The 18,315-nt window shown below is 50.1% G+C and overlaps 1 protein-coding gene across 11 annotated transcripts in view; it reads left to right on the top strand.

Annotated features, from left to right (window-relative positions):
* The window catches only part of MAP7D3 (MAP7 domain containing 3), a 1,453,570-nt gene that overhangs the window by 1,374,587 nt on the left and 60,668 nt on the right, over positions 1-18,315 (top strand). For all 11 annotated transcript variants that reach the window (XM_069612805.1, XM_069612807.1, XM_069612812.1 and 8 more), the window contains one exon: positions 8,029-8,318. In XM_069612805.1, the coding sequence (XP_069468906.1) occupies positions 8,029-8,318 (290 nt within the window). The remainder of the gene's footprint in view (positions 1-8,028; positions 8,319-18,315) is intronic.

Below are 18,315 nucleotides of genomic sequence, written 5' to 3' on the forward strand. Positions count from 1 at the left end.
CACGTAAGGAAGGACACCCCTCCATCGACCTCTTTGACCAATGGCTCTCAAAAGCTATGACTTCATGCTCCCCCCACCCCCCCAACACCAACCAGTTGCCCATCCCTATGACCAAGCCCACAACAAAAGTGGCACACACCCTCTCTCAAAGCTCTCAAAACCATCAAGCATCACCTAGAGAGAACGTAGGACCAACCCCACAACAACAAACAAAACAGCCTTTGCAAGACTGAACAGGGCATTTCTGTGCAAAATCAAGAAGTTCACAAAAAGATACTACGGAAACAGAACCTCCAACTCCAACAATACATGCAGGGAACACCACAAAATCCAAGCTGCTTCACCCTCTCCTCCCCACTCCCCCAACTCACAACCTCTCTGCAATTAACTTTTCAACCACTCATAACGTTGCGCTTGAAAGACATTGTACAATCGCCACAAAACTAGCTTGGATCCCGCCATTTACATCGGCCCTCAATCCCAAACATTTCCTCGCCCTCCATACCAATTTTCTCTTCATTCACACCCCTTTCTAAGGGCGATTTTTGCAACCTACTAGCACTTAGCCGACCTTCAGGCTTACTTTGAGATCCTTTACCATCACCTCTTCTAAAAAAGATCCTTACCCTCAACCTGTGCTGGGACCGTAGCCCGCTCCATCTTAAATGAATCCTTCTCATCTGGCACCTTCCCAGGGACTGTCAAAACCTCATGTCAAACCGCTACTCAAAATACCCAGCCTCGGCCCACTCCCACTCTCCCCATCAAGCTACCGCCCAATCTCCAACACCAGCTTAATCACCAAACTAATCGATTGTATGGCATATAAGCAACTTCACATTTTCACAGAAGCCAATAGACTCCTCGATCCAACCCAATCGGGGTACCGACCCTCTGGGATGGAATCCTTTCTGGTCTTATCTGGGATGACCTAAAAAGAACTACTGATTCAGAAGGATGTGCTGCACTCATCCTCCTGTATCTATCTGTAGCCTTTGATACCATCAACCACACACTACTCACAAACCGGCTCCTCACCCTAGGCATCAAAGATTCCACCCTTAATTGGATCATCTCTTATTTCCAATCGCTCGCAAATCATTCTCCTCCCACCTTTCTCCTCAGCATCTGGCCCATCACATAAGGGGTGCCACAAGCAGCCTACCTTTCTACCCTCCTCTTCAAACTCTACCTAGGCCCTCTGGCAGCTCTCATCCGCTCATACAACCTTACCTGCTACAATTAAGCAGACAACATCCAGATCATTTTCAAAATCCCCAAGACTCCAGCCTCCCCTCTTCCCAAATTCGTGCCTCTCGGTTTTCGACCTATGGATGACGACCAACCACCCAATCCTCAACCCGGGCAAATCAGAAATCATAATATGCAGCAAACTGCTCCGATTCCCCAACCTTGGCCAATAGCCCTGGGACTCCTGCCTTCACCTCTGTTAAAAATCTTGGATGCACCATTCTCTCCAAACACATCAACTCTGTATCCAGAACCTGCCATTGCCACGTATGCGTGCTAAAGCAAATCTTTCCCTACCTCTCCCATTCTCAAAGACTCTCCGCAATACTAGCCATCATCATCTCCCACCTAGATTACGCCAACTCCCTTTGTCCCAGCACGCCAGCCAGGAAACTCCAACTAATCCAAAACTCAGCAGCCAGACAGCTCCTTGCACTCTCGCCAAGAGAACATATCACCCCTGCACTAAGAAAGTCTGTGGATGAGTCGCTGCAGGCCATCAATACCGACACGGAGACGGCTCAGGCCTTGGGAGTTCTGCAGCAATGGCAGCCGCCCTTTCGGAACTCCGGAGGCAAGCAAAGTGCCTCCAAAGGATTTGGCGGTGGCTCCTCGACCTACCGTCAAGCGGCATGTTCCTCTTCGCAAGAAGCCTACCGGGGACAAGGCAAGTCCAGTGGATCTCGCCATCGTCGCCATGGAGGCCAAGAAGGCAAGGCTGCTTCCAAACAAGACTGAACCGGTCGTGGCGTCGGGCCCCCACCGAAGCACCCCGGTGGGAGGCCGGCTGGCGAAGTTCGTCAGCGTGTGGGAGTCCATCTCCACCGACCGTTGGGTGCTGGATTCCCTGGCCCACGGGCACACTCTGGAATTCCTAAAGAAGTGTTCCTGAATTCCTCCAGTGGCTAGGAAGGAAAACCACATCCCTAAACTGCTGTTAGAGGTGAGGGCGATGCTCAAGAAAGGAGCCATCGAGCTCGTCCCAAAGAGACTCCGGAGTATACTCAAGATACTTCCTCGTCAGAAAGAAGAAAGGAGGTTGGCGTCCCATCCTGGACTTGCGTCGGCTAAACAAGTACATCAAGGCACATAAGTTCCATATGGTCACCCTCCAGCACATGCTGGGACAGCTGGAGGAAGGTGACTTCCTAGTGTCGCTGGATCTGGAGGATGCGTACTTTCACATCCCCATCTTAAAAGGACACTGAACGTTTCTCAGTTTTGTAGTCCAAGGGCGGCACTACCAGTTCAAGGCCCTCCCTTTCGGATTGAAGTCGGCGCCCAGGGTGTTCACCAAGTGTCTAGCAGCAGTGGCGGCGCGGCTGCGCCTGCAGGGGATCCACGTCTACCCCTAGCTGTACGACTGGCTAGTCCGAGCTGGGACAAGTGAACTCGCGGTCGAACACATGGAAAAGACCGTCCGGCTGCTCACGGACCTGGGATTCTCCATCAACTTCCCCAAATCCCACCTGGTTCCGTCGCAGGTTGCGCTGTTTCTGGGAGCCAAGCTCGATACAGTAGCGCAGTTGGCCTCGCCGTCGGAGGAAAGAGCGCAGGCCATCCTGGGCAAGGTACAGCGTCTGCTGGCCACGGACATGGCCAAAGTGAGGTCCACCAAGTCCATTCTCGGGATGATGTCCTCTTGCATCTACCTGGTGCGCCTGTGCAGGCTTCGGATGCGTCCTCTGCAGGAGTTCCTCGATGCCCGTTGGACACAAGCAGCGGACAGCTTCGAGGACAAGATCTCGCTCAACGAAGTATTCAGCCAGGCAATTTGATGGTGGGGCACCCGTGCGCATCTCGTTGCGGGCACAGACTTTCAGACCCCAGCATACCAAGTGACTGTGACGACGGATGCCACCCTGGAGGTGTGGGGAGCGCACACCGGAGATCTTCATGCGAGAGACCTGTGGCTCCCGGAGGAGAGGCCACTCCACATCAACATACTGGAGATCCGAGCAGTGTTCTGGGCCCTGAAGTCATTCCCCCGTCCCTCAAGGGCAAGGTGGTGAGGATCTTCACCGACAAGACCACCACAATGTTCTACATCCGGAAGCAGGGAGGAACCAGATCCCCAGCCCTATCCAAGGAAGCCCATGATCTGTGGCACTGGGCCGTTGCCCAGGGGATGTTTCTGGTGCCTTTTCATCTAGCAGGGATAAAAAACACCATCGCCAACTCGCTCAGCAGGGAGCTGCGCTCTTGCCATGAGTGGGAACTACGCCAGGATCAAGTGGATCAAACCCCCAAATCGACCTGTTTGACCTGTTCCAAGTTCCAAGAGGTTCGCCAGCAGGTTCCCCCAGCCGAGGAGCATGGGCGATGCTTTCTGGTTCCCCTGGGATGGCCTGTTCCTGTATGCATTCCCGCCGTTGCTGCTCAGGCTCATCAACCAACTCAAGAGGTCCCGGTGCAGGATGAGGTGGCCGAGACAGATATGGTTCCCAGACCTTCTGGACTTGTCAGCGTCCCCACCAGTCAAATTGTCGACGGATGCAGATCTTCTCTCCAGAGAAGGAGGCGCCATTCTTCATCACGACCCGGAATCGCTGAGCTTGCAAGCCTGGCTCCTGTAACACTAGAGTTTGGAGGGTACGACATCCCGGCTGACTGCAGAGAGGTTCTTGCAAAGGCCAGGGCGTCCTCAACTCTCGAGTGCTACGGACACAAGTGGAAGAGGTTCTCTGTCTGGTGCCATGCGCAGAAGTGCGCAGAAGATTAACACTCTACGGATTACAGCCCCTCAAGTGCTACCGTACTTACTGTCGCTGGCAATCAAGATACATCTGGCAGCGATTTCCCGATACACCAGAACTGCAGGACGGTCGTCCATGTGGTCTCATTACCGGGTGAAGGAGTTTATGAAAAGACTGTTCCGATCGTTCCCGCCGGTGAAGGCTCCAGCCCCGGCGTGGAAACTCAACGTGGTGCTGACAAGGCTCATGGGCCCGTCATTCGAGCCCTTGCATTCGGCTCCGTTGAAGTTTCTGTCGTGGAAGACAGCGTTCCTTGTGGCCATCACCTCTGCACGACGCGTGGGAGGGATTCAGGCCTTTTCCTGCAAGCCTCCATACTGGACTTTCCACGAGACGAGGGTGGTGCTGAGGACGCACCCCTCCTTCATGCCCAAGGTGCCGTCGGACTTCCATCTCAACATGCCCTTGGTGTTACCAGTCTTTTTCCCGTCACATTCGTCGCCGGCCGAGAGGACTTTGCACTCGCTGGATGTAGCTAGAGCGCTCCAGTTCTACGTGGACCGAACGAAGAGTTTTCGGAAGACATCACAGCTGTTTGTGAACTTTGGACCTGTGAACAAAGGGAAGGCTCTCTCGAAGGCTTCCATTTCCAGATGGCTGTCAGGCTGCATCATGCACTGTCGTCGGTTGGCAAACCGACTGTTGCCCAGCCGTCCGAGAGCCCATTCGACCAGAGCGATCGCTGCTACCACGGCGTTCTTGTCTAGTGTGCCCCTGCTGGACATCTGCAGGGCTGCTACATGGAGGTCGACGCACACCTTCACGAGATTCAACTGCGTCGACTGGGATTCCAGGGAGCGGTCCAGAGTCGACCAGGCAGTGCTGCACAACCTGTTCGCTCAAGGTGAGCCTGGTGAGGAGGTAAGAGACGCTTAATGTTGATTTTTATGTAATGCTTAATGTTGAGCCTTGCCACCTCCCGTGGTTGTGCATGTGTGTACTGCTATGTATTCGTATTTTCATGAGCATGTGAATCCATGCCAGACCCCATGCTGGAGAAGGAACAAGTTACTTACCTGTAACTGTCGTTCTCCAGCATGGGTCTGGCATGGATTCACATGCAAACCCTCCCTCCTACCCCTCTGCGGCTCTTCACTTGGTCATACTGCCACTTTACGTGCTACCAAATCTGAGGATGGCTGCCTGGGGCGGGGCTTAGGGAGAGGGCAGTCATTGGCTGGGGGCAGTATAACCCAGAGACCAGTGATTGCTTACTACTAAGAAAGACAGATCAGAAACGAAACTGATACTGATTTTTTCTTTGCCGAGGATTCCCAGCCTGATGATGGGGAATATTCATGAGCATGTGAATCCATGCCAGACCCATCCTGGAGAACAACAGTTACAGGTAAGTAACTTGTTCCTACTCTGGGATTGTCACTAGATGTCGGACTTTATGCACAGCATGTGAATCTAAGCAGATACAAGCACCATAAATATGATCACAGTGAGTAATGTATGTCGTATCTTATGACAAATGTGATACAGTGACATAAGTGAATTAGGTTATCCTCTTGGGCTGCCTTAGATGAAATGGACATCTAGTGCCTGCCTACTCCTTTGAAGCTGCCCCATCACCCATAGGAATGCAACTGCCAGGAGGTTTATTGGGCATTGGTGGGGAATCCTGAACCTTTACAGAGGTTGAGGTCTGACTGTAGTTAATAGTTGCCCAGTTTCAAAGAGACACTTTGATCTATTGCCAGTGGAATATGGCTTGCGAAAGGAATCAATCTTCATATAAAGAACAACAATTGCCTACAAAAAAGAGACAATCCCTCTTTTAAAGTAATCTTCATGTGAGTCATCTTGGAACTGTTTGGAACTAAGAAGAGTCAACACAGAAGCGTATTGGATCAAAGCTGCTCCATGACCTTTCCATAGAGTTGAGGTAAGCCTTCTAGAAGAGCGGGAGACTCTTATACCATCTCTGTGCTAATTGTGGTGACTGCTGGAAGAAAGCCTATTTGGCTTGAGGATTGCTGGTTCCCAAGAAGCTCACTGCCCTGCATTGTGGTACTCTCCCTGCAAGTAGTCAAAGTACTTCCCTGAACTGGGAGGAGTGGAAGAAGGCAGCATTTTCTTCAAGAGTACTGGTAAAGGTACTTGCATAATCATAGCAAGAGAAGTTCTTGAAGCTGCAGTCTTTTGGCAAGGCTTTCACAAAGTACAAGATTTTCCTAATTCGAGCCAGCTTGATAAATCAAACTGCTGGAACTGAATTGCATGTGTTCTGCCTATTGAGACGTCTTGCAGCTATCAAACTGATCTCATTCGAACATTGCCTTCCTGCATCCGAAGCCATCAAGTTTTTTCACTATCACTGTTCACTGATCCATGCTGCTTTTATTGAATCTAGTCAAGACTGCTCACTGTAACCTATTGCATCTCTAACCATAGAAAAGTGCCAGCACTGGCTTGATACTGTCAAGTCTCTATAAAGAGACCAAGGTTATGTCGAATGGACTAATGGCATCTAATAAAAGGTCTTCAAGTTTCTGGCCCCCTAACCTATAAAGAAGGCCCTAGGGACATGTTAGCGCACCCTCCCCTCCTTAAAAAGACAGTTAAAATTTATAATTTTTACTTCTACTGTTCTACATTATCAGGTTTTATTCCATCCTGTCCTTTAAGGCCCAGAGTGAACAGCCTATATCTATTTACATCTGCATTATCTGTGTATTTGCATTACAGTGGTGGGCGTTTAATATTTGTTGTCATTGTCTGTGTTCAAGTTGCTAATTTGTGCTTTGTTTTGATATTCTATTTTTGTCCTTGCTGTATTATTGTTGTTTGCGCGATTACTTGCACACCTCCTAAACCGTATAGGCTGTCGTTAGGCCAATGCTACCCTAAGAGGCTAAGAAAGTATAATACTCACTCACTGCCTGTTTAAAATGTGACCGGTCACTGTAGCCTCCATGATGGTACAGTGATGAGCATAGTAATTTAAAAGACCTTGCTCATGCCTGTACTACTGCTTACCCCTAGTCAATTCATCACAGCTGACTTAGACTACTGAATCTTCCACTGCCCAGCACACTTAGAAGGAAGTTGGTTGTGATCAGGGCTCACTTTGAATTTCTATTTCTGTAATTTTTCCTTATGAGGAGCGGGAGCTCAGGCTCAACAAGTCCGCCTAGTACAGCAGCATCCCCCAAGCCCTCAACACATCACTTTTTATGGTTTGAGAGTGCTTCTTTTGTAATTATTTTACTACTTGACGAAACAACGTTGTTGTTGCCTATTTACATGTTAACGTATTAATGGAACAAGATGGTTGGAATAAGAGGACTAGAGGTGAGTAGTAAAAACCCAATATCCATCATCTTTTGTTGAAGCCTTTTAAAGAGGGATGTTCTTACGTGCCTAAAAGGATGCTTGCAAGTGGATTCACTTTATACAAGTTATTTCATTATGTTGAACCTAGAAGATGCTTGGAACTCTGTATGTATCTGTTTGTTTGGTTCAATTTGCATGGTGGTATATCGTGTTGGGTAAAATGTTTGCCATCAGAGTCGAAATTGCAGATTCCACCCAGATTCTGCTCTATCCTTGAGTCAAATTCCAAGAATTCATCTCCATTATCCACTGGCAAATAGTGGTGGGGACAAAGCTTATACCAAAATTGGCTTGGATGCTTTGCTGTCCAGTCAATCGGAGTTTACAGCGTTCTGATCACCTGATTGGCTAAATTGAGATGCAATGTGGCCAAACCGAGTGGACGCAAATGCACTGGCTGAAATATCGGTGTGCCCTTATTTCCTAGAATTGTTTGCTTCTCTGACTGGGGGAATCTTTCTGAGGCCAGTTGATGCAAAACACTTGAATACATCACTACAGTGGGTCCGAATGTGTGTCCTATCCATAATACTGACAACAGATTTGTATGCTTCACTAGTGGTTTATTTTGATATTGCATGATGCTAAATGTTCGTGTCACTATTGTAAAAATGTAGCATGTCTGAGTTTTGTTACTCGTCATATTGTTATTCAGCACACATGTTTTCTATTTTTCTAGCCTGGCGTCTAAAGAAAACATCCAGAATACAGAAATCTTACAGGGTAATGAAGATGAAGCAATTGATCTTGTACAAAACAGAAATGGAAAATCTAGTTCATGGACATTTGAGGAAATTATTGATCTTGGAGTTCATTCAAAACCAACCAAATTGCCTTCAGACAGTATTACGATCAATAACTGTAATCAAGACTTAATAGATGCTGACTTTATTCCCACAATTCCAAAGCTGGCATTTGAGCAAGATGGAGGTGTAAATGTACTGACCAAATCTATTGATGCTGCATCAGGTAAGTTTCTCATTACATTATTTGCATCAGCAGTTCTATCTAAAACATATATGAAGTACAACCTCAAACTAACTCATTGCTGCACACCTATTTTAAGAGAAATCTGCATTCTCCATCATCGCAAGCTTGCTTGTAAATTGTTTTTCAAGTACCCATTTTTTCAAGTCGAACACACTGCTATTAATGGCGGAAACCAGTCCGATCACTCGAAATAGGACTAATGGCTTACTATTACACAAGACCAAATTGAAAGAGATGGCGCTAGCACTTTAGAAAGTCACGGGCAGGGTGCACAGATAATTCGAACAGTTTTTAACCAGTTATCATAATAAGGATAGGATGGCTGAGAGACTGGGATAAGGACAAAGGCAAGACAAGATAGGTTATGGGTTTCTATGGGGTAGGGATTATACTCACAGTCCACTTTTAGTTTTGGGATTTTTGTACCGTCAACAGGTTCTGGTCACCGCATGGCTGCGCGCCTGGCAAAAGAAAACAGCTGGGCCGTTCTGGTCACCGGATAGCAAGGTCAGCGGAATGGCAATTCTGGTCACTGGATACTAAAGGTCAGCTGGATGGTAGGATTGCAGCGGGCATGCAGTTAGTGGGCAGCAAGCCAGTCTGATGTCAGGATGCAAAAGGTACCACAGCTTTCCCCTTTGGTTATTTGGGATTTTAGTGGATTTTTCTCGATCAATAATCTTGCTGGATTAGGAATCTGATATGGTTGGGTTTTGCAGTGGGGTCTGGAATCTGGATGGAGCAGGTCAGGAACGCATCGCAGGAACTTCAGGAAGAGTGTGTGTCTAGAGTCTTGTCAGGGACTCTTATTCATAATGCATAGTGACATCATCAAAGTATATGGCTGGCCAGGTTTAGCTAAGCACGCCTCTAAAGTACTGGATTGGTCAAGGGTGCTACTCCCTGCCTCGCCCTAAGCTGGTTGGATTTCAAGGGTATGATGTCATATTTATGATGCAAGTTTTACAATGTCCAAAACCTCCCACAGTTATTTTAGCCAAAATCCGATCTTGCCACAAACAGTACATTTATACAATTGAAATCTCTTCGCAAATTATATACACAGTTAACATATTTTATGTAGAGCATAGCACTCCAACTCTGCAATCCGTGAGACATGGTTTCGCCCTTTTAATACTTTTTGGTAATTTTGAGTATGAACGATTCGGCCTAAAATTCCATAACTTTATACACGTGTGGATTAACATAAGGGATGAAAGTATAAAAATGTGCATTGGCTTCAATTATACTTTCCTTGTAATCCCCGATTCTTTGCCATTTATATTGCCAATGGGTCAGTGAATTCTACCATGTCTTCAATTAAAACCCATAAAATCACTTTTAAACTGCGAAGTATTTACAAAGTCTTGCTGCAGAGATAAGTCTTAACATTTTTATTCATGAATAGTATTTGGAAACAAATGGCAGTCCTTTGTCACTGGACCATTTTTTTCTTCCTTCTGCTGCCACCAACTGTCATTTCCTCTAGAGCAAGTCTAGAGCAAGGTGGGGGCTTTCAGCTTGATTGAAGGTTTATTCCCCCTCCCCACTTATCACTTCCTTGTCCTGGAAATTCCATTGTCAGTGGGTTCAGCCTAGACTAGATTCTATCCAACCTAATTATTATCACTGGGGTGGTAGAATCTGGTAAGAGAAGTCCTTCCGTTGGTAGCATCCCCCCACCCCAGCAGAAATCTATTTTTCTTTTGGAACTTGCAAAATCCAGCCAATATAGTTTAACAGTTTTATTTTCTTATATTTGGTCCTGAATTAAACAAGCCAGTTGAATAAAATAGCCCACGTGTATATTTTCCCCAGCAACAAACCCCTTCACATTGCTAGAGAAGGGCAGGCTTTCATTCAACAGTTTACTGTTAAAACAGGCCTTTCTCTCCTTGAGTTTGCAAAGCCCATTTCACATGTGTGCTTAAAAGCTGGCATTTCTTTTAAAATTTGGTTTTGCATCTCCCTCTGGATTCCCACACTGTCTTGCAGCTATAGTTATTTCCTTGTATGCAGGAGTTTTTTGTTTGAAGCAGAGATGCCTTGAAATTGACATGGCTCAGATAGCTGAAGTTTCTTTGAACTACTGAGCTTTGATATTTTGTAAAGAAAATGAAGGCGTTTTCCAGTGCGGGTAAATGTGGAGTTCCTTGTTGATTTTTCTCAGAGTTGGTTTGACAGGGCCTGTCATTCAGAAATCATGCCTGCTTTTGCTGAAGCAGAATGAGATATACTGGGCATGGCAAACCTTATTAATCACAATGGTTTATGGAAGAACAGATGCAAATGGCGTCAGAACAGGATTTTTTTAAAGGTGAAAAAGTTTCCTTTTTAATGGGGATTTTGGGCTTTCAGCAAAACAGTGCTGCTTTTTCACTTTATTCCATTTGTATATGTCGGAACACACTGGCACGCTCCCTCAGTGTGTCCCCTTGTTCCATCCTGCCCAATGTCTGCTTGGCAAAACGGTGCAGCCATCTTTTTGTTGCTGCAAAACGCAGTTTTGAGGCCATGGTGCTCACAGGAGCCAGCGCAACTATTTTGCTGTTCCTGCGCAAATGCAGCTTTGTGATGTGGCAAACTTCTGTTCAGTGGGTCAATGTAGCCCACACAATGCATCTTTCTCCTTGCTCACTTTCAGTACTGCTTTTGGAGGTGTTTTTTTCTTACTCGCCAGGGTACAGCACATGTGATCTCTCTGGCATATATGCTGCTTCGTTTGCTGCTCTGTCTACCCTTTAGTTTCCTAGTGAGATCAAATATTGCCCTCCTGTATGGGCTTTGCACTTTATTAATGCTAGTTCTACTGGAAGTGGTAACATTTCTAGTAGTTTACTCAATAATGATGCATGCTGAATGGGATTACCATCACTTCTTTTGAACCCTCTCCTTTCAAGTCCTGAGTGCACTGTGGTGGTAACATAAACCGAGTCAGAGACAATGTTCGCTGCTTGGCCTTCTGACATGTTTAGTGCCTCAATCAAGGCCACCAGTTCTGCTGCTTGCGCAGAGTAATTATTTGGTAGGCGTGTCTTTGAGTACACCATCAACTCCTCCCCTTTTTGTACTCGATGTCCCTACCCCACCACAGCACACCCTGAGTGGCTTTGCCCCATGGTCTGGTCAATGCTAGAACGTCCATCAGTCAAAATCATGTGCCCCCCTTTTGATCACTTCTTCCTAAACTAGGTGGTTGCCTTTGCTCCTGTCGATGCATGCTACACAGTCATGCACATAATCCCGTTCTTCTACTTTTTCTGCAATGGACTCTGCTGGGTTTATTGTCCTGCACCTCACCACTTGTATTGCTGGGTGGGTTAGTATCACCTTGTACCCTGAAGACCTCTGAGTTGTCAGTGTTGATTTTGTTTTCTCCAGTACGGCAATGCATGTTCCACATACAAAACTACTGGGCACCCCATGGTTATTGTGGAAGCCTTTTCAATAGCGAATACAGTGGCAGCATGTGCCTGCTCACATGGGAAATGTGCCTGCATCACTGCATCTAGTGACCCACTGTAGTATGCCAGTGGCTTGTGTCTCTGTCCTTTCTTCTGTGTTAAAACTGTCATTACTTTTCCATCTGATTGTCATAACAGGTGACATCTTTCCTTGTAATTGGGAGTTGCTAATACTGGTGCATGTGCTAACTCAATTTTCAACTAATCAAATTTCTCACCCATTTCAGCTGTCAATTTTATGTGTGTTTTGTTTTACTGTGCTTCCTTTAGTGCTTGCAACAATGGCCTGGTGTATGCGAATAATCAAAAACCCATGCTCTGCAATATTTACATAAACCCAGTAATTGCTGCATCTCTTTCACTGTCTTTGGTCGTGGAGTCTTGTGTATCGCCTCTACTCTTTCTGGTGTTATTTTTCTCCTGTCTTCCGATCCGACCCAAGAACACCACCACTTTTTGACAGTATCATAACCTCTCTGTCCACTTTGTATCCTTTTTCTGCTAGTAAAGTCAGTAGTGTCACTGAGTTCCTCTCTACACCCCTTCTGTCTTGCTGCACACCAATAAATCATCAACGTATTGTAGCACTGTGCTCGCAACCTGTAAATTGCTGAAGTCCATTTGTATTACTCTCTTGAAGATACTAGGCCCTTCGCAGTATCCCTGAGGCTTTCTAGTATGTTCGAAATGCGGTGAGATAGCTGGAGTCTGGGTGTAGTGCAATGGAGAAAAAGGTGTTCTTTAAGTCCACTATAGTGAAATAGTGTGCTTCCGCAGGAATGTTAAACAAAATTGTTGCAGGGTTAGAAACCAATGGATACTCTACCTCAATAATATCATTCAGAGGGTGCAAATCCTGTATAAAACGCCACGCCCCTCCATTTGACTTCTTGATCGGATAGATTGCAGTGTTGCAAGTTGATGCGCTCACCTGTATTATACCTTGCTGCTATTGGGTGTGCAGTGCCTCATATATGCCATCATCTGCCTCTCGTGGTAGAGGGTACATTATAAGTTACTCACGGTAGTGACTAACGTACTCCAAGTCCATAGTCCCATTTCCTCCATACTGCATTGTTTTTTTTTTCAGCATAAAAATCATCTTCCCCTTTAAATTTAGTTACATGCCGGGGCACGACCCTGGGAGCATGCACTCCCCTAGACTCCGCCCACCGGTGCCACTCTTCAGTCCCCTTTGACGTGTCAACAATATTAACATTGCCTAATGGCACCAGATTTATTAGGGGGGAGGATGGTGGGACGTATGGAGGAAAGGGGAGTATGGACTAGGAGTACGTTAGTCACTATGGTGAGTAACTAATTATTACTCCTATGTCCCCTACCCTTTCCTCCATACTGCATGGGTGATTCCAACTGAATGTAGCCCCAGGGTGCAAGAAAACAAGTTCCTTAAGGCTGGCTGACCAAATGCAGCGTCCAACCTGGAGCCGGCATCCAAGCAGTAGTGCTTGTAGAAGCCCGAGGGCGTAGTCCATGTGGCCGCTTTGCTGATAACCTGCCACGGCACGTGCCTTTGGAACGCGACAGCCGTGGCTTTAGCTCTGATTGCATGGGCATGCATGTTCGCTGGAAGAGGTTTGTGCTGTCCCTCGTGCGCCTCCTTGATGGTCGAAACCATCCAACTAGCTATGGAAGCCTTGGAGGCCTAACAGCCCGGTTTCGACCCACCGAAGCTGACAAAGAGAGCATCTGATTTGCGGAAGCTGTTCGTCCGGTCAAGGTAGAATTTTAGAGCGTCCCTAACATCTAGGCAGTGCAGCACCCTCTGAGCATCATCCTTGGGGTCAGCGAAGAAAGTTGGTAGCACTATCTCCTCTTTCAGGTGGGAAGAGCAGACAACCTTAGGTAAGAATGTCGGGCGAGTTCTAAGCGCTACCTTGTCTTTATGAAAAGTAGTATATGGCTCTGATGCCACCAATGCCTGGATTTCACTGATCCTGCGTGCCGAGATGAGGCCCACCTGGAGAGCCGTCTTGATGGTGACTAGCCTGATGTCCGCGGATGCCATACGTTCGAGTGGTTTGTGCACCAGGGCGCCCAAGACCACGTTGAGGTCCCACACAGGGTGTGGTTTCTTGATGGGCGGGTAAATCCTGGTCAGCACCGCTGAGTGTCTTTTAACCACCAGATCGGAGGATGAAAACACCTCCTCCTCCGAGTTCCGGTAGGCTCCAATGGCCGCCAGATAGGTGCAGCATGTGTCTACCTGCACCTCCGAGTGAGCGAGGTGTGCGGAGAAGGATAGTACATTGTCCAACGTGCAGGTCAAGGGATCAACCTCCTTTTGATTCTGCACAGTGACAGAACCTGGTCCACTTGCTTTTGTATTGGCTCCTGGTAGCATCACTCCTAGCCCTTTGTATAATGTCTAGGTTGGTTTGAGACAACTGCAGAAGCCTCAGTGTGACTTGTTCAGGAATCACGCTGTAAGGGCTAATTTCTGGGGGGCGGGGTGGATGATCGTGTCTCCGAGCTGCGAGAGTAGGTGTGCTGGAACCAGCAGAAGGTGCACCCGGGCCTGATCTGACAGGCTGAGTAGTTAGGAGAACCATGGTCTTGCTGGCCACCACGCAGCTATCGGGATGATGCGGAGGTGCCAGGCCTCCCAGATCTTGCAGATTACCCTGTGAACCAAGGGGGTCAGAGGGAAAGCATACGCGTTCATGTCATTCTCCAGCATGGGGTCTGGCATGGATTCACATGCTCATGAATATTCCCCGTCGTCAGGCTGGGAATCCTCGGTAAAGAAAAAACCAGTATCAGTTTCGTTTCTGATCTGTCTTTCGTAGTAATAACCAATCACTGGCCTCTGCGTCATACTGACCACAGCCAATGACTGCCCTCTACCTAAGCACCGCCTCTGGCAGCCATCTTCAGATTTTTACCGCACGTTCATGTGTTGGGATCCTCGTGCTATTGCTCTCGAGCGTTAGTGCTATTTTTTCACATTTTTTTGCTCAAAAACTTCGTTTTTTTCCTGTCATAAGAGCCTCAAGCTCCACCGACTCTCCATCCGATCAACGGGGACCCGTGTCGGATTCGTCTGCGCCCCTCAAGGGTGAAGATCTCGTCGAGCTACGCTTTTGGAGGACTCCAGAAGTTTCTCAGGCCCGGACCCCAGGAGAAGGGAAGCTCGACGCCCGGAAAGTGTTCAGGATCTGCCCTGGATGCCAGCTGCAGAACGTCTTTAAGGAGGACGCACACTCCTTTTGTCTCTACTGCTTACATGAGGACAAGACGCACGTGGAGAAGGACTGTGCGTTTTGCTGCAATATGTCGGAGCGGACCATGAAGGACCGCCATCAATGTCTCGCCAACTGGCTGGAAGGGAAGAGCCCGTCAGGCGAGAAGAGGAAGAAATCCGAGCGGTCTTCTAAGACCTTTGAGTACGCCCCGGCGACGAGGGTCCAACACAAGGCCAAGCACCGCGAGTCCGCTGGCACCGGGAGCGCCGAATGGTCGGGCTCTACGGGCGCCAGGCAGGGCGCACCCTCCCCGGCACCTTCAGCCACGAGCCAACGCTCTGGGTCGGGTAAGAGGAAGGGCGAGCACCCGGCGAAGCTCCTGGAGAGGCCCCGGTCGAGCTCGAAGGCCCCATTGGAGGGGGAGCGAGGCAGTGTGCCCCCCTCAAGGATAAGGCGGTGAGCGCACCTAAGGTGGTGAAGGCCTTAATCCATCCGGCCAAGCCCTCTATCGATACTGTCGCGGCGGCCCTGGCTCAGCCTGTGGAGGCTACACCAGTGGTGGCGACCTCGGGGCTCAGAGTCTCCCTGCCACCTCGGAGGGAGTCCTCTTTTGCCGATCGATAGGACCCCCGTGAAACCCCCGGCGGGGAAGAAAAAGGGGGGGCAGGGCGTCGTCGTAGATTCGGCCTCAGCTTCAGAGGAAGAGCTGATTGAGGTCTTAAGCCACAGCATTGGCGTGGAAGAAGACCGGCCCGTCGGGATGGATCCCGACACAGGTGACGACAACATCGTCGAGGGTGCCGACGGGGCTCCTGATCGCCCGTCGGATTCCCCTCTGCCAGTGCCGCAAGACAACTCGGCGGCCATTTTGTTGGCTATACAGTCCTTATGTTCAGAGATAAGGACGAGACTACCGTTGCCGACGGAGGAACCTCTCCCGTCGGGGGATCCTGAACCGGGACCTTCTGGTGCTCCCCCGCCCAAGAAAAGAAGGATTCGCCCTCCACCTCCTTTTGTGCCGTCGCGCCCCGTCCAGCCCTCCTCCCCGTCCTCCTGAGAGGATGATACGGGGACTGACACGGCAGCGACGGGTACGGACGACGAGGTATACGACGAGGATCTACCGTCGTCGCCTCCCACCAGGGCCTCTCTGCCCGACGAGATTGGATCGTTCCACTCCATGATCGCCAGGGCATCCGAGCTTTTCCAACTCTGCCCTGAGGAGAAGAAAAAGGAAGGATTCCTTTATCAACGGCGCGAGGCCAAGAGGAAGACGATCCTCGCGGTGCCTCTACTGGACGACATTTGGGATGAGGGCCTCGCCCTCCTCAAGAACCCTTCCACGACGCCGGCTAGAAGAGACCGGTACGAGAAGAAGTACCGTGTCCCGGACGCGGCCCCCCTGTGCCTCCGGGCGCAGCCTACCCCGGACTCCGTCGTCTCCGCGGCGGCTAGGAAGAAAGCGGGGGGGGTGGCTGCGGCCTCCACATCGACTTCCCCACCGGACGGCGAGGGAAAGAAATTGGACGCTATGGGACGCAGGGTCATCTTGTCTGCAGCGACGACGATTAAAGCGGCCAACGCCTTGGCTATCGTGGCCCGCTACGACAGGGAGCTATGGTACAAACTAGCTCCCCTGCTGGACTTCCTACCGGACGACAAGAGGGCGGATGCCCTGGAGATCCTACAGGAAGGCGAGGTGGCGTCGGACCACGCCATCACTATTGCGACGGACATCGCCGACACTGGGTTTCGCCAGTTGGGCAACGGCGTGTGCCTTAGGCGGCGCGGATGGCTCAAGGCTACGGACTTCCGTCAAGACATACAGACCAGAGTCCTGGACATGCCGTTCGATGGGAACAACCTGTTTGGGAAAACAGTGGACGATTCCCTTCAGGCCATTAAAACGGACACTGAGACGGCCCGGGCCCTTGGGGTTCTGCAGCAAGGACGGACGCCCTTTCGGAGCAGCGGAGGCAAGGGCGCCTCCAAAGGTTCCGGCGGCGGTTTCTCCACCTACCGTCTCAGGAGGCCTACAGAGGACGGGGCAAGTCTGGCAGACCCCGCCGTCGTCGCCAAGGAGGTCAAGGCGGCAAAGCCTCGTCGAAACAGGATTGAACCGACCGTGGGGTCGGGCCCCCACCGAAGCACCCCGGTGGGAGGCCAGCTGGCGAGCTTCGTCAGCGTGTGGGAGTCCATCTCCACCGACCGTTGGGTGCTGGACGCCTTGGCCCGGGGCCACGCGCTCGAGTTTCAAAGAAGGTGCCCGCGCGTCCCCCCGTGGCCAGGAAAGAGCTTCACGTCCCTCAGCTTCTCCTGGAGGTAAAGGCGATGCTCAGGAAGGGCGTCATCGAACTCGTCCCAAAGAGGCTTCGGGGCTCCGGAGTTTACTCGAGATACTTCCTCGTGAAGAAGAAGACGGGAGGATGGCGTCCCATCCTAGACCTGCAACGTCTGAACAAGTTCATCAAGGCGCAGAAGTTTCGGATGGTCACCCTCCAGCACGTCCTGGGGCAGCTGGAGTAAGGAGACTTCCTGTCGTCGTTGGATCTGGAGGATGCCTACTTCCACATTCCCATCCTAAAGGGGCACCGAAAATTCCTCAGGTTTGTGGTCCAAGGGCGTCACTACCAGTTCAAAGCCCTCCCCTTCGGACTACGGTCGGCACCCAGGGTATTCACCAAGTTCCTTGCACTGGTGGCGGCGCAGCTGCGCCGCGAGGGGATCCACGTCTACCCCTACCTGGACGACTGGCTCATCCGAGCCAAGACGAGGGAGCTCGCCGTGGAGCACACAGCAAGGACCGTCCAACTTCTCACGGACCTGGGATTCTCCGTGAACTACGCCAAGTCCCACCTGGTACCCGCGCAAAACGCACTGTTTCTGGGAGCGAAGCTCGACACAGTGTCCCTTCTGGCCTCCCCGTCGGAGGAAAGGACCAGGTCCATCCTGGGCAAGGTACAGCGGATGTTGGTTTCCGATGCGGCCAAGGTGAGGTCCATCAAGTCCCTCCTCGGAATGATGTCTCCTTGCATCTACCTCATTCCCATGTGCAGGCTCCGGATGCGCCTGTTGCAGGAGTTCCTGGACGCGCGCTGGATCCAAACGACGGGCGGCTTCGAGGAGAGGATCACACTCGACAAGAGTTTCCGCCGAGCGGTCCGGTGGTGGGGCACCCGCGCGCATCTGACGGCGGGCATGGACTTCCAGACCCCAGACCACCAGGAGACAGTGACCGCGGATGCCTCCCTGGAAGGGTGGGGAGCGCACACCGAAAATCTGCACGCGAGAGGCCTCTGGCTCCCG

This window comes from Ambystoma mexicanum, chromosome 5p (genome assembly GCF_040938575.1).
Source record: "Ambystoma mexicanum isolate Mex_15411 chromosome 5p, UKY_AmexF1_1, whole genome shotgun sequence".
Taxonomy (NCBI): Eukaryota; Metazoa; Chordata; class Amphibia; order Caudata; family Ambystomatidae; genus Ambystoma; species Ambystoma mexicanum.